The 16,476-nt window shown below is 32.1% G+C and overlaps 1 protein-coding gene across 3 annotated transcripts in view; it reads right to left on the minus strand.

Annotated features, from left to right (window-relative positions):
- Positions 1–761: 761 nt before the first annotated feature.
- Positions 762–16,476, minus strand: part of LOC108907960 — a 43,365-nt gene continuing 27,650 nt past the window's right edge. For all 3 annotated transcript variants that reach the window (XM_023457433.1, XM_023457432.1, XM_018711841.1), the window contains exons 2-7: positions 9,847–10,915; positions 5,118–5,345; positions 3,846–4,019; positions 3,509–3,580; positions 2,780–2,977; positions 762–1,883 (exon numbers count right to left, since the gene is read on the minus strand). In XM_023457433.1, coding sequence (XP_023313201.1) covers positions 1,842–1,883; positions 2,780–2,977; positions 3,509–3,580; positions 3,846–4,019; positions 5,118–5,345; positions 9,847–10,915 — 1,783 coding nt within the window. In that variant the 3' untranslated portion in view covers positions 762–1,841. The remainder of the gene's footprint in view (positions 1,884–2,779; positions 2,978–3,508; positions 3,581–3,845; positions 4,020–5,117; positions 5,346–9,846; positions 10,916–16,476) is intronic.

The following is a 16,476-nucleotide window of genomic DNA, read 5'->3' on the forward strand; positions in this document are numbered from 1 at the left end:
GTTTGTCGACATGCTCCAAGTCTTTTTCGAGTCCAGAAAAAATAGTAATGCTGCAGTAAGATTATACCACCGAAGATATCCAAACTGACCGATTCCTCATAGACAAACATTGGCCTCGGTAGAAAGAAGGCTTCGCGAAATTTTCGCAATCACCCCTTTAGTGAACGATAACGCATCTGATTTTCTTACTAGAAAACTATCGGTTTTATCGAAGATTATAAAAGGTAAAAAAGTTGCGCAATAAATCAGTCTTCCCAAAAAAAATTTTTAAATAAATAATTTGCTTCATATAAAAAATTTCTAAGAAAATAATGCAATGAAGTTGACTGTTTCACTGCTTTATAAAATACTCCAATGATCGAGTAAATATTGAAAAGTTGTCTCTTTATTAGTGGGATGCTCATACTAAGTTTCATGTCTCTAGCATTCCTCATGTTAAAGAAAAAAATTAAAATGTGAATTTCAATCCCCTCCTTTAAGAGGGTATATCGCCTCAGGGGTACAACTTTCATATAAGGTATTTTTGCTGCAATCCTCTTATTTTTGGCTTTACATTCACCGGTACCATTTTTGCTACTTCATTTAAAAACACCCTATATATTTAAATTGCCGTTTTCAAGTTTTTAATAAATTATGTGGAAAATATTTCACAATTTCTGACATTTGACAGACATTTCTTTCAATATCGCTTGCACTGTTTTTTTTAAATCATTTTGCCTATACAGTATTTTTTCGAACATCTTTTAGCTTCTGTTATTAATTTGCCTTCACCCGTACCAATTAATTTTTGTATTCTACATTCAACTGGGTTGAGTAGACAGGGAGGTATTTAAGAAAAATACAAACAAAAAATTCCTCATTATGAAAGATACTGGTTTTATTTAAGTATCGTTGATCCTTAACTGGGTATCACAGAATTGTATCTTACATATTTTTTAAATAATCCATTGCAGCTTACAAAAAAAATATATTTACACATAACCCTCAAAATGGTCAATGGCACTTACACAACATTTAAAAAAAGTGTTACAAATTATGTAATATGTGGTAATGGTAATAAAAAATGACTAGCATAATTACATTTTTATAAATAGGGAAACCTTATTGCTAAATAAATTAGAGACTACACACATACAAACACAGTGAAATATAAAATATGTATGTAACTAATAGAAGGCAAGTTTTATTATATTATATTCTGAAACTGACTGATATTTTTTGCTTGTAATCATATCATTCACTCAAAAACTTTCAAATCTATAGCTTCAGGTATAATAATCCATAAACTCAAACATCTAGCTAGATTAATATATAAAAAATATGCCTCATAAATATAGTTATAATATATAGGCATAATATATTTACATTGGCCCTTTTACTAACACATTCTCATTTATAACTAACAAAAATAAAAAATATTTAGGTACATTATCACTAAACATTCAAATTTTAATATATGCCAATTTTTTGTTCAACTCTTTTTACGTTTAAAATTAGAAAAAATTGTTATAATCTAATCTAGCTTTGGCTTTCTTTGGTACTAAAAATCAGTAGCTTAATATTGATTATTTAAAAGCAATATTGATGCAATAAATACAGCAATGGAAAATTGCAAAATTATTGACTACTGTAATTTGAGAAGCATGGGAGCTTTGTTTCGGAGGAGGAATGTTAATTTTAATGTACTTGATGCATCAACCAAACTTTTAATGCAGGTACCTGATTCTGTTTGGTGTATCTCATTTAGAATAGACATTTATTGTTATGTAGGTACTTTATATTTTTGATCACTATTTACTTGAAAATTGTTTCTATGAAAACAATTTTTGTTAGAAGAATTGTTAACCCGAGCACACTTCAGAATGTTCATCCCAGGCGGCGACCTGTAAAAAAATGGGTGTTATTATCGATAAAGAAACATACTATACAGGATGTCCCACCACGAACACCATCGATGGATATCTGGGAAACCGCTTGACGGATTTTTTTGAAACTGTAATGGTGTGATACGGACCGTGGGGCCTATCAAGCTAAAATATTTTCAAGGTATAATAACTTTCTCATTTTAAAACGAACACCCTGTATGTTATTGCTTTTTGGGAAAGAGCATCTATTTTTAAGTTGAAAACTAAGTATAGCACACTCCATACTTAAGATTGACCGTTTCCGAGATATTTTGATTTTTAAGCAAAAATTGACAGATGCAGACTGTCAACAAAATTTAGTTTTCCCGGAAACATAGGTTTATTTTTTTGTGGACATTTTGTAGAGGAAGACCAAATTTATCGAATTTGACAAGAAAATTTTCCAGTTTTTATACTGGGTGCTAAAAAAATTATCGAATGTGAAGTTAAAAGAAAATGTGGAAAACTAGAAATTTTTAAATAGAAACCCCTAATTTTAATTTTATTTATAATTTTAACTATTATTTTTTTATTATTTGGTTAATATTGATTCTTCTTATATTGGGTGTAAGTTTGAGTGAAGGTCATATTTATACAGAGGCTACCTTTGACCTTTAGAAAAACGTTAATTTCTTCAAATTTCCTCATCGTGAAAACTAAATTTTTTAAACCTTTTTTAAGAAACTTCAAAAACCGGGGGAAACCCAAAAAAACGAAGGCCTTAAGTAAAACGCAAGCAAAAACGGGAAACGGGCCGGGCAATGGTGGCAAAATCTCATATTTAAAGGGAAGGTTATTGAAAAGCAAATCACCACACCACTCGCCGTGAGGCGATAATTCAGTGATAATTAAACAATCATGAAAGGGGATATTACCTGACAGTCTCGACTGCAGTACCACTGGTTTCCACATCCCGCACAGACAAACTGAGCAGGTTTCTGGTTGCATCCTTGACAAGGAGGTACTTCATCACCACCGTCTGAATTATTATCTGCCGCTCTTCTGGCCTCTGCAGCTTCATTACTTTCATCAATCACCAGGCGATCTGCGCTATCCTCTGCTTCCTCTTCCTCCTGAAAATTCAATGCGTTTTAAATTTTCTTAGAGACTGTAAAGGGACTATGATTGTATAGTGTCAGAACTATAGTGGCACAACTTTTTATAGATCCTAAATAAAAGAGCTATTCTCATGAAAGTGTTTTCTGCAAAGAGAAACAATTAGAAACAGGTCAACTATTTATGGTTTAATGGGTAATGGCAACTCTTTTGTCATGACATTTTTCTATTTATATAAAACAGTTGATTGTTTGATTGATGCATAAGTGAATGATTGAAGGTATGAGGATTATATTAATTTTCCTTGTTTTATATTTTAAATGTGTGCTAAATTATATGGTGACAATTTCTTTGGCAATATAAAAAATGCAACTCCCAAGTTGAATATTCTAGTTTCTAATAGTGTATCATGGTTTTTTAAATTTTACTAAGGTTCTAAGATTAAACTTTTTTGGTTACATTAATATTCGTGGATTTTGTACTGCAGATACGCTCATCTTAATCAATGTCCATCATTTTTTTTTTAATAAAAGCATTATGTTACTAACCGTTGATCTTGCTTTAGATGGGGTTGTTTCATATTGTGTTCCTACTGGGGTGATAGTAATTTCATTTCTTGCCTGAAAATAAATGCAAACTTTAATTTTTTTCTAAAGTTAATTCAATATTTATTTGTCTTGTTTAGTGCATTGTTCAGTGTATTTGTTACGTGTTTTTCTTGTTTGTAAATTAATATTCGAATAATCCATTATTTATATTTATTAAAAGTGGCCTGAATATGGTGCATATAATGTAAAGTCCGAAACTAATAGTTAAATAATTACATGTTAATTAAAAGGACTGTAAGTTTTTTGAAAACCAGTAAGTTTTATTTACCCCACTTACCTTACTTGTAGAGAGTATCTCTGAAATTGACATATTAGATGGATGAATCGTGGTACTACTTGACATGGTCGGTGTTGATGTTGTCGGATTGCTACTGACTGCCCTTTCTGGAGCTGTCAACAGACGAGCTAATGTAGGGCTAAATGAGGTCTTGGTATTCTGTTTAGAAGGGCTCTAAAATCAAACATATTCATTTATTCATTTGCAACTTTCATTTCTTAAAAATGAAGATATGCTTATACAAGGTGTTTTAAATAGTTGGTCACATTTAAATTTTAATTTCAGTAAAAAAAATCGCGATTTTGGTACTTTTAGGTTAGGATATCTCGAAAACCAGAGCCAATTGAGATATTTGGACCTCGGATTGGAAATGTCAAACTCAAATTAAACAACAGTTTGTTGTTGCAGAGCAAAATCCAAAACCGTTAGCACCACCGCGCTTGCGTAATAAAAACAGTTTCCAAAGTATCAGAAATCTACTGCAGAAACAAACATGTTGCCGATAATTCGATAATCTTGCGATTAGCGGGGATTTCTAAAAATCGGGACATCCCACGAAAATAGAGACGGTAGGCATTCTTATATAGAGTAAAGAAACTGGTGCTAATGATTCATTTTATTAAGGCAAAAAACAGTTGAGTATGTAAACGCGTCGATCGGAAATTCGTCGCAATTGCAACAAGCTCCAAGCATCTTCAATTCTTTTTAAAAGTACAATGTAATCAAGAAAGGGTTGAAAAATTATTAGTAGAGTTGCTGCAGCTAACAACTTGCAAAATTTCTATGTCAATGATTTTCTTTTTGGACTCACTATGTATTCAAAAATAGTACTTCTAGAAAAAAATGTAGGACTTTTCTTGGAATAAAAGCAGGTCTAAATTTATTATTTTAGATTGGTATAGGTATATTGAAATGCTTAAAAATGCTAATACAAATAAAAAAATACATAACCCTAAATCGTTTAATGAATAAAATGGAAGAGATATTTTTTCTTGGAAATATACGGACAATTAGTAGGGATATGACATTATTTTTAAATATCTCTATCTGTATTTAAAAAAATGTGTTTCTCAACATTCCTTCACTTTGATTTTTCCTTTATATTTTCACTACTTAAATAAAAACCTTCAATATGACCAATTAACCCTGAAATACGCCGTGTAATAAATCTATCTACTAAAAGATGTAATATCATATCAATATCATCTTTTTTGTAAGCAGCAATAACCATTAACGTTACTTGGAATAACAGGCGACTCATTTTTTACAAACCTTCGTTAAAATTCCATGAAGAAGCGAATTTGTGGGAGCTGCCGTTGTCGTGGGAACAGGATGAACGGTTACTTCTGGGTAAGGAGGTGGTGGTTTGAAATTTTGCATCAGTTCAGTCCTTTCACTCTGCGACAGTTTTGCAAATTGCAGCAACATGTCTCTAAATGATGTGGTATCCTGCATTGTTGATGAGTCAGAGTTTGATGCCTTGGAATAATCTGATCTATTCTGAAAAGCACAAACAAAAGGATATCTATATTTGTTGATATAAATATCGGGGGTTTCATGGGTAAAGGGCGTGTATTGACTCCTCAATTTAAGAAGAAAACTAAAAAATTTTTTCAGGATGTTTCTAAATTTTCAGTGAAGGAAAACATGTTTATTAACATGATATTGACTTACTTAAACAAAAAAACTCCTTCAACAGAGACGTTGATCTGAAATATGTAGTTTTTTATGGTTATAAAAATGTTTTAACACAGATATTTCAAAATTTGGTATTCTGGTTATAATGCCCCTTTTTCCATGAAACCTTCAATATAAAACTTCAGATACCTATAATTCAATTATTTTACTGAACACATTACTTGATTTTTGCTGAATGCATCTTGACTACCAAGTAGAAGAGATATTCCTAACAGATAACCGCAATTGCTTAGCTACGAATTACACCTATCAAAAATGTAAAATAATAAGTGATGTACGAAAATTGATACAGTATTTTGTTCCTAAAAGTTGTCAATTTATACTAGACAATATACTAACAGCATTCAGCTGCCAACATTTAAGTATATTTCTGTTGTATTAGCTACATCTTTAACATTTGTCCATATCTAGTGGATGGGCGACATGTATACTTTCACTTGTTTATTTTATTATCTTTACCTAATAAACAATTTTCAGCGATAAATTAAACAAGATTTAGCATCAATTAATTTGATGTGATTAAATAAACTTTAGGTATAGGTAAGAACCTTTTATATTCTAGGTGCTAGAGAAACTCGTAGGCAAAATATAATGACCGGAAGTTTTAATTTTTATTATAATTATGGCTTTACTCAAAGTTTCTATAAACTACTTCTTATTATATTTCATTTGAACTAAAAATAAATGAGGTATTTTTAAACGTTAACTATCATTAAGTCGTTAATTTTTTCTTAACAACTATAGGTACCTATATCTGCATCTACCTAGTTCTTTCAGCTCGTCGTAAACAATATCGTAAATCAATTTTGCAATTCCGACGTCTATTTGGAAGGTGTTCAGCCCAAATTAAATCAAATATGCCTAAATTTAATCCCTAACCCTGGATTGAAATACAATTTTTCTTTTTGGAATATAATATAAAAGTTATTGAAATAATAAGAGCATCAAATACTGAAAAAAATCTGAAGCACTTTTTTTCGTCAACGTAATTCTGACAGTTCTTCATCAAATCCATAAACATGAAAAATACTCCTATCCTTATTTAAATATAAGTATCATGTTTAATAATAATTTTTAATTTCAGACTATATCAACCAACCAACAAATCAATTACCAGAATGAAAATGGGGTCAGTTAATAAAAATAATATACCTACTCGAAGAATTTCTCTGAAACTAATCGACACGCAGATGCTTATTGTATAAGATTTAACGTAAGAATTTAAAGTAGATATTATAAGTTTAAAGTGATGAAAATTGAAAAATATCAGCTAATTTTTTCTTCATATTGGATAGAGAATCAAATTCTCTTAATTCTTAATTATGTATAAATAATTAATTGCAACAAGTTTGCTGCTAACTAACAGTTATTATTTCAAAGTAAGCATTTCTAATAATAACAATATTCAGTAAGTACTTAAAATAAACCGCTTGAACTAATTTCTTGTTTAGAGTGTCATTTCTCGTATATTTTACTTCAGATCTAGTGCATAATCAAACAGTTTATTTTACTCGTTTTGGACATTTAGTAAAAATCTAATAAAATTATATTATTATTATTATTTCATGTAGGCAATATGCAAATAACAACTAAGTTTTGTTCTAATTTATATTCTACAGCGTCGTTTATGTTTTTTATTAGTTATTTTTAACATGGCTCTGAAAAATACGGATTTGACTAGTCAATATTAATAATGTAAATATACAAATATGTTAATAAGTTCTGATGAACCTCGTGATTAAAAAAAATGTGTAGAAGAGACAGACGATTGATAAACTGGGAGGCGAGGTACAGTTTCATATTTAAAGATTAGGAGACGACAAAGAGTTGAGACATTTTCCTCCAGTAGATTCCACTACGGGATAAAAACTGAATTTAAGTCTACTGATTGAGTATTTGGTGCAATTGTGTTTTTAAAGATTATATGAAGATATTTGCAAGTATTCAATAATGTTTCCTGGAATATAGATTGATAGTTATCGAAATTTAATGATTTGCAATTAAAACTGCAATTAAAAATTTAGATATTATAATAATACTCTTATATGTCAACCCCCTGTAGCATTCCTCTCTATGAAACATTTGATACTGTTTTCGATTTTTTCTAAAAGTCTCCATAAATGAAAAATCCATTTGAATGTCGTTTAAATCCATCAAAACGTTTAACAAGAAACATATTTTAGGGTCCCTTACACGTATCTGCCTTGTGTCAGTTCCATAGATTTATTAGTAAAGGTAATAAGTCTATGGTCAGTTTATTTATGAATCACGTATTTGAGGTTGTTTATTGAAATTTAATATTTAGATGGTTATATACGTCTTGGAGTAGAAATATGAAATATTAGATCTTATTGAACAGAGTAAAAAAAATGTTTTATTCATCATATTCAATAATAAGTAAAAAAACAAATAAAGTTATATAGGTATTAAATTAATGCTAAGGATGTGCGTATATTCGGATACTTCCTTAACTCTGCAACTTTTAAGCTTGCTATGACCTTTCAAGGGACCAATATTTAAAAAGTAGCATCAGCAATTTTTTTTAATCTGAAATCTAATAACATGACATTATTCTGTACCCTTCAGACGACAAATTGTATATATGCCAAAAAGTTACCTATATTTGGTTGCATTCGAAATATAAATTAATATAAGCTCTAAATAGTTTCAAAATAATCAAAAATCGTTAAATGTACTGTTTCGTACAAAATCCATATACCATCGCAAACAGACAATTAAACAAAATCGCAAAAAACGAACAGAAAATTGTATACATTTTCATGTACAATATACAGGGTGTTTGGAAAAGTTGGTACAAAATTTAAGGAGGTGAAAGTAAAGCCAAAACTAGGAAAAAAGTCCCTATAAACATTGGTCCGCCGGAGAACCGTAATTGAGATATAAAAGAGTCTTATCAATTGGATATTTTTTAAAATAACTTTCTTTCTGATTAAAATAATGGAATGAAAATTGTAGGTAATAATCATACCATAAGGGTCTTTAACTATCACAAGTTTTATTAAAATCGGTTATAAATAAGTATAATTTTCTAACTACCCTTCACAGAAATTTTTCGTTTTTTTTTATTCCTTTGAATTATGAAGCAAATAATATTAATTTTTAATAAATTACTTCCTATACTTTTCGAATTCTGCGTAGTTTAGTCAAAAATAATACTTTTTAAAAAATGTATGGCTCAGAATAGTAACTTTTTTCATTTTCATTTTCATTTTCACATAGTAGGTATCTTTCATGGTGACAGTTTCGTTGTAATGATACTAATGATTGTCACTTTCGCGTGCTATCATTTAAATTCTTACGTGTCTTAGTTGTGATTTTTGTGCTTGACTTTGAATTTCAATCGATTTTTTTACAACCATGAACCCATCATGCTTTGACTAACCGTAAATATGCCGATATGCATTTTATTTATGGTTTCTGTAATGGAAATAGTATAGCGGCTGAAAAAGAGTATCGGCAACGTTTACCTGATAGGAGACAACCTTCTGCAAAATTGTTTGAAAAAAATCATGCAAGAACGATGGAATCAGGAACCCTATCCAAGATATCATGAATTTAGGCATGATTTAGATGAAGTAATTTTAGGATTTTTTTAGCGTAATCCTACTGCGAGTGTAAGAAGAGCTCATGATGGTTCGTGGTTGTAAAAAAATCGAGTGAAATGCAAAGTCAAGCACAAAGATCACAACTAAGAAGATAAAGAAATGTAAGAATTTAAACGATAGCACGCTATAGTGACAATCATTAGTTCGAAAATGTTAAAAAAGTTACTGTCCTGAGCCATACATTCTTTAAAAAATAATTATATCTGACCACAAACTACGCAGAATTCGAAAAAAAAGTAGGGACATTTTTTCTTCAAAAAAGTCAAATTAATTAAACTATAATATTTGCTTGATAATTGAAAGGAATAAAAAAAATTCGATAAATTTTTGTTAAGGGTAGTTAGAAAACTACTAACCAAATTTGATGAAACTTATGATAGTTAAAGACCCTTATGGTATGATCATGACCTACAATTTTCATTCTATTATCTTAATCAGAAAGAAAGTTATTTTAAAAAATATCCAAATGATAAGACTCCTTTGGAGGGTCATATTTCAGTAACGGTGCTCCGGAGGACCAATCTTTATAGCAACTTTTTTTTACTATTTTTGGCTCTATCTTTCACCTCCTTAAATTTTGTATCAACTTTTTCAAACACCCTGTATAGTGCAAAAAATTTAAAAAATTAGCATATTTTAAAAGGGTCTAAAACAAAGAATATCTAGTAACTACTTACCCCATTCATGGAGCTTAAAAGCATCCCGAACTCGCTATTCATGTCAACTCCCTGGAGATTCTGCCTCACCTGAGACCCCGAACCGAGCGTCATGGAGGCGAAATTGAGAACGTTACTAGGAGACTTATTCGAGCCGTCAGTTTGAGAGTTTCTAATCCTCCGTCCCCTTCGAGGCACTGCCTCGGGGTGTCTTTGCCGGTAATCGGCTATAATGGATTGGACGTCCAGGATAGGTCGCTGTTTCGCTTGCCTCAGGTCCAAGGATCCGTTTAATTCCAGGGTATTTTGGGGTAACTTCGGCAAGATGGTCCTATGCTTCGACTTGTCCCCGTTCAAGCTGACGCTGGGGATGCGCAACGCGGATTTCTGGGGATTCGTTAAATTGGATTTCAAGATACTGTGGGGCGATCCGCTCTTGCTACGTTCGTCCGCATTGTCACTTTGAGATTCAGAAAGTAGGTCTGAATAATCAGACTTTTCATTTATCAGCATGATTTGTCTTTTTCTTTGCATTCGAAGCAACAGTTCCTCTTTGATCTTCTTCAGGTGGAGGATGTTGTTCCACTCTCTCTCTTTTTCCTTCGCTAGTTCGTTCAGTGTCTTTATTTCCGCTAATAACTGTTCACTGAAAGTATGTATTTGCTCTAAATTGTTGCATTCAGCCATTTCGATGAATTCGTTCAGGATTTTATCACGAGACACGAAATTCTGGTGGATTTCCGTTCTTAGTCTTTTAATGGGAAAGTCTTCAGTGTCGCATTTACGTTTGTTGCCTTCGACAGATGGGGCACTGTCATTGCTGTAGTTTTCCTCGTTGTTGGCTTCCGAGAATTCAGTTTTATTGCTTTCTGCTGCGTCTACCTCATTTTCGGAGGTCTTGGTGTCTTCCTTTTGGTCCTCATTGTTCTCTTCATGGTTGGTATTCGAATTCTGTTCCTCAAATCCGTTTTCGGAATGGGTTTCTGTCTTCTTGGAATCATCATCAGCGCGCTGTTCTGCATGACCCGGGGAAGAAGGTTGGACATTGCAGCCTTCTCTCACATCCTCCATTATCTGCATCTTATTCAAGCTGCAAGAAAAAAATTATTTTTAGTAATAATAAATTTCTGTACATAAGACAAAATCAATTTGTTGAACTATTATTTTAAGCATTTTAATCTTGATAGTAGAAGAAACACTGGGTCAAATTCATGAATAAAAAAAATATGCATGTTACAATTTCACATTAGAGTAAACAATAATAATTTATCCTTGAGTATTTTCCGTTTGAACATCAATATTATGTTTTGATGTAAAGTATGGAAAATTTACTTGTGAATCCACACAAAACACGAACAGTTCCTGCAATATTTAAAGGGAAACTTGAATGCATAATATTAAGATGGCAACGTTAATTGATTTTTTTTCTAAATTCAACAATATTTTGACTCCTGAACTTGAAAGAAGCAATCTGTGACCCAAAAACTGTTTGAGAACGTAAAATATACATTTAGTCAAGGCCAGTAAACAAACAACTTAATAATAGCGCTCATTTGTTTTACAATAATACTTTGCTTACACGTTTTGTTTAGGTTCATAAAGTTTACTTGAAAAATTAAAAACTAAACCAATTGAAATATGGGTAAATTGGAGCTCTTTACAAAACGACAAAAACAAATCGTAGGTACGTAGTCACGCCTATAGAAACCAATTGATTTTAGTTTTATTGTAACTTTTGTAGAGTACAGAGCCTGTATTAGTGACAGAAGAAAAAATAATTGTCAAATTAATGCTGAAAGGTGTATTTAAACAAATACCAAAGTCTTTCAGTATAAACACAAATGTATTGCATTAATATTATTCGTTATTGTGGCGTTATATAGAGTTTGACAAAGACTGAAAGAACTGGCTATGGTTGGTAGGTACCTAATGTGATATTTTATGAGGTGTAGTAAATATGATGAAGGAAAAAAAGGTAGAAAGAATTATTTAACTAAACTTATGATGGGTATGGAAATATTTATATAAATTAGAACAAATTGGGAGTTAAATTTATTAAAGAGTTAAACTAACATTGTAAGAAGGTATATGATGACACGACAGCACAGAGTTCTTGTATAATTAATCTAGAGTGCATTGAAATCATACGGGAATGTACTCTGGTGGCTCTAATTCCCAATTAGAAGTATGGTTCTAAAAAGTATCTCTCTCCATCTCTGAGAACATTGTACTGAATTCTGAGAATTATTTGATGACTTTATAAATGATTTTATCCCAATATGTAGTGATGTTTAAACTACTGAACTTATATTTCATTTTCTAAGTGGCCTACGCAGATGTAATGGAGCAAATTTTTATTTTGTTCATAAACCAGTTGTTGGAATTTAGATATGAAGCTGTTATCGATAACAAATATATCGAATCTTTCGAGGAAAGTCTGCTGACTCACAAAATATACAGAATTTAAGTAAACTCTTCACCGTTCCCAAATATTCCTATTAAACAACGAATTACCCAGTAAGTAATAAAGGCGTTTCTTAAAAAATTGACTATATAGAATGATGATTTAATTCGTACGTAAAGTTTTCAAACTAGGTTGTGCTTAATTGTTTCTACCATTTACTAGAAATTTACCCATTTATTGTGGAAAGGTTGAACAGTTTGCGTTGTAGTGGTGTCACAACTTTTATTTACATAAACAGCCATATCAGTATCGTACTATTAGGTAGATTAGATAGGCATGGAATATACATTAATTAACAAGAATCCTTTCAAGCACCTTTGCTGCTTACTGTTGGTGAAACTACCACCTATATACTACAACTGGGTTCAAATTCACATAACAAAGTATTGAGCCTGACATTAATAACCAGAGGTAGAATTTTATGTAATATAATTAATATGATGCATTTTTTATTAAAACAGTGTACTGAGGATATAATGACATGATGATGGAGTGATGGAACAATCAGTTAATTTGTTAATAGTGATTGTTGCGCACTATAATAATGTAAAAATTTTACACAATGAAAACATGCCTTGCTTTGATGATCTACTACGTATCGTTAACAGTACAGTTCACTATATCAAACTTCCCAGTATCTATTTAGCCCAGTGCCTTATGTATTGACCAAAGTAAAGGATGAATCTATTGAATCAACGATTTATTTGGAATGTACCAAAACCTATAATCAAATATGAGAGGCTGATTTTTGCACTTTGCATTTTTTATAAACATGATCCACAAGGTCTTGCAATAACAATCAGCCGCAGATGGTATGTATATTCAAGAACAATTTCAAGTCGTCGGCAAACATAAGATGATTTGACTTTAATGCTAGAGATAAGTCATTTACAAATAATATAAAAAGGAGTGGCCCCAAATTAGAACCTTGAGATACTCCCGATGCCGCATTAAAAGTATTCGACTTGAAACCATTATAAGAGACATACATCTGTCAATGATATAGGTAAGAATTGAAAAGGCGGAGTAAGCTATCACTGAAACCATACCTTTCCAACTTACGTAGCAATTAACCTTGTCAAAGGCCTTTGAGAAGTATGTGTAAATGATATCAACTTGCCCTTTGTCATCAACATAGTTTGCCGTATACTAGGTAAACTCGGCCAGATTAGATAAAGTTGAACGATTCGGAAAAAAAAACATGCTGATTTGTTGATATATACTACTTGAAGTTATTTAATATTTGTTTATAGAGAGACATCTCAAAGACCAATGTTACCTTTGTATTGACAATATGGCAATAGGACGATAATTTCTTACATTCGCAAGGTTATCGCTTTTTACAATTGGACACACTCTTGTACGTAATGTACGTTTCCACCTATCAGGAAATTCACCAGTTAATAAATAACGAAATAACGAATAACGTAAGAAGCGAAGTGCATAAAACTCTCGAGCAATCCTTTACCAGAAAACTAGGATTCTGATCTTCACCACACGTCATTTTGTTTTTTAGTTTGTAGATTGCTAGAAGGACATCAGATTCCGTAAGCTGTTGTATGTTAATGGGCAGGATTGATAATAATTTAATGATACATTTGGATACTGAGCATTTTCGATGGAAAAACGCTAGGAAAGAATTTAGAAAAAGTGTCCACAATTTGCACGGGATTATGTTGATATTGCAGGTAATTTTGCGAATGTATGCAATCATCTGTACAATGCATGGTAGTGATTATAGTGATCAAAACTTGAGGTTAGTTGCATTAATGTCTTTATTTATCTGGTGATTAATACAATAACGCAAATTTAATATTATTACCATCAATGTGGTCATTAATAAAATGTCTTCAGTTTCATCAATTTCAATGATCTTATGAGATACGATCAAAGGCCAGACAATGATATAATACATTAGAAACCAAGTGATACATGACGGTGAAATAAAGCATAGGTTGAAAATTAATGCCCAGGAGTATTACTACAATGGCTTCATTATATTTACGTGACTTTTTCTTCTGTTAAAAACAGAACAGTTCCATGAGACGTCCTGCGAAAGTTTTATTTCTGCGAAACGCACTTTAGTTGTCGCGGCGAGCAGAATTCCGTCACTATCCGTTGGTTTTAGTTCAAGGTGAGCGCACTTACACATTTACGAAAAATAGTGTTTCAGAGACCACAACAGCGAAAGTACGCGCCGACTTCATGTAGAAAACACGTGCACTATGCGCTGATGTGACGGAGCTCGACGCGGGAGACTCGACGAAGGCGCCTTGCATCGGCGAGAAGTAGGTCGGGCGGCGGGCGGTCACGGACCCTCGGGCAAATGAACTATAGCGAGCCGGGGAAGGGGCATCAGAGAGCCGACGGTTTCGTCCTCGCCTGCTGCTTGCCGCACCGTACGGACGGACTATGGTTGCGAAACTCCTACGCCGGCTATAATAAAATAAATGCTTGTAGGGATTCGCCCGCGTTGGTTAGTCGGTTGGAGAATGTGAAAAGGGTGCGTTTGCCGGCAGCGGCGTACCTCGGAGGGTGCCCGGGGGGCGCCGAAATCGATAAATCGCGGAAAACCGGGAACGCTTCCCAAAATTTTTTAAATTTGCGTTAGAACAGTCGGATAATACGTAATTTGAAATTGAGTGAAATTTTCACAACCCTAGTGAAACTATTGCATCAGCAATGAGCGAGTTTTACTCAAATCCGAGTTGCTATCAATTGAGTGACTTTTTACTCTATTCTGAGTATATAAAACCAATTTAGAGTTGACTTTTCTCTAATATGATTCAAATTGAACTATTCTTGAGTAATTTTTTACTCAGATTTGGCTTATATTCTCTTTAAATTTTAATTTAAATATCATTGTATTAAAGTCATAAATTACTAAGCTGCCACAGTGGTTTCAATACAGATCTGTTTTAGAGACAGTATTTTAGGTCTCGATTAAAGGAATTGGTGAATTGATCGGATGAATAGATTACCATAACCTATAATGTACGTTACAAATACTTAATTATAGATAACAATTTAACTATCCGTTTATTTAACCAAATATTAATCGAGACTTAATATATCGTCTTTAATTATTGTAATTAAATCACTACATTTAAATACAATTTTCCCTAGAATAATCGTTTCACTAAGCAAGCCATGGAATAAAACGTCAAAAATAAAAGACAATAACTATTTTTATTCATAGCAATATTCAACAAAATTATTGATGTTTCAGACGAGAAGAATTATTAATTAAATTCTTGTTACCTCCACCAATCCGCCGTTTATTTCAAGGCACTTATCATACCTTTTTCCTATATTCGTGGTTACTTTTCTCAGTTGATCTGAAAGATTTGCACATGCTTCAGTTATTCTAGCGTGCAATTTTTCTACCGACTGAGGTCTTGACTTAAAAACGTTTTGCTTAAAGTTACCCCAAAGGAAAATGTCGAGTGGCGTCAAGTCGGGTGATCTTGGCAGCCATTTAATAAGAGGACGTTTTATTCCATGGCTGGCTTCATCAGACGAAAAAAATTCACAATAATGTGACTTTTCGCCTCTCTACAATTCGTTGGTCAAAGTCGCCCTGTAAATAAAAATTTTATGAGGGTATCCCGGTTTCAAACGGGTCACAGTGTAGGTTGACAATCTATACTTCCCATCAGTTAACCAATGTTAATCGAGACATAAAATATTGTCTCTAAAACAGATCTGTGTACCTTAGTAGTTTATGACTTTAATACAATGATATTTAAAATAAAATTTAAAGAGAATAAAAACCAAGTCTGAGTAAAAAATTGTTCAATAATAGTTAAATTTAGGAAAAAAGTCAACTCTTAATTGGTTTTATATACGTACTCAGAATAGAGTCAAAACTCGCTAACTTCTCTTGCAATAGTTTCACTCATAAAATTTTAGTTGTACTCATACTAATACAGTGAAAATTTCACTCAATTATTGAGTAACATTGAGTGAAATTGAGTGAAATTTTTTTACAGTGTAACATGGAGCTACCAATTTTAATTTTAACTACTTTGGCTGAAGATATGTTGTCATAGTACCTAACTATTTCTGGTTAAAAAGTAAAGACAAATTATTGGGAGTAATTAGGAAAAAATTGAGTCCATTTTAAATCAGTATAACTGCCAAGTACACTGAATTATAAAGGACTTCCCAATTGCTCCGACTGCTAT

The sequence above is a fragment of the Anoplophora glabripennis genome, unplaced genomic scaffold (genome assembly GCF_000390285.2).
Source record: "Anoplophora glabripennis isolate ALB-LARVAE unplaced genomic scaffold, Agla_2.0 scaffold78, whole genome shotgun sequence".
NCBI classification, from domain to species: domain Eukaryota; kingdom Metazoa; phylum Arthropoda; class Insecta; order Coleoptera; family Cerambycidae; genus Anoplophora; species Anoplophora glabripennis.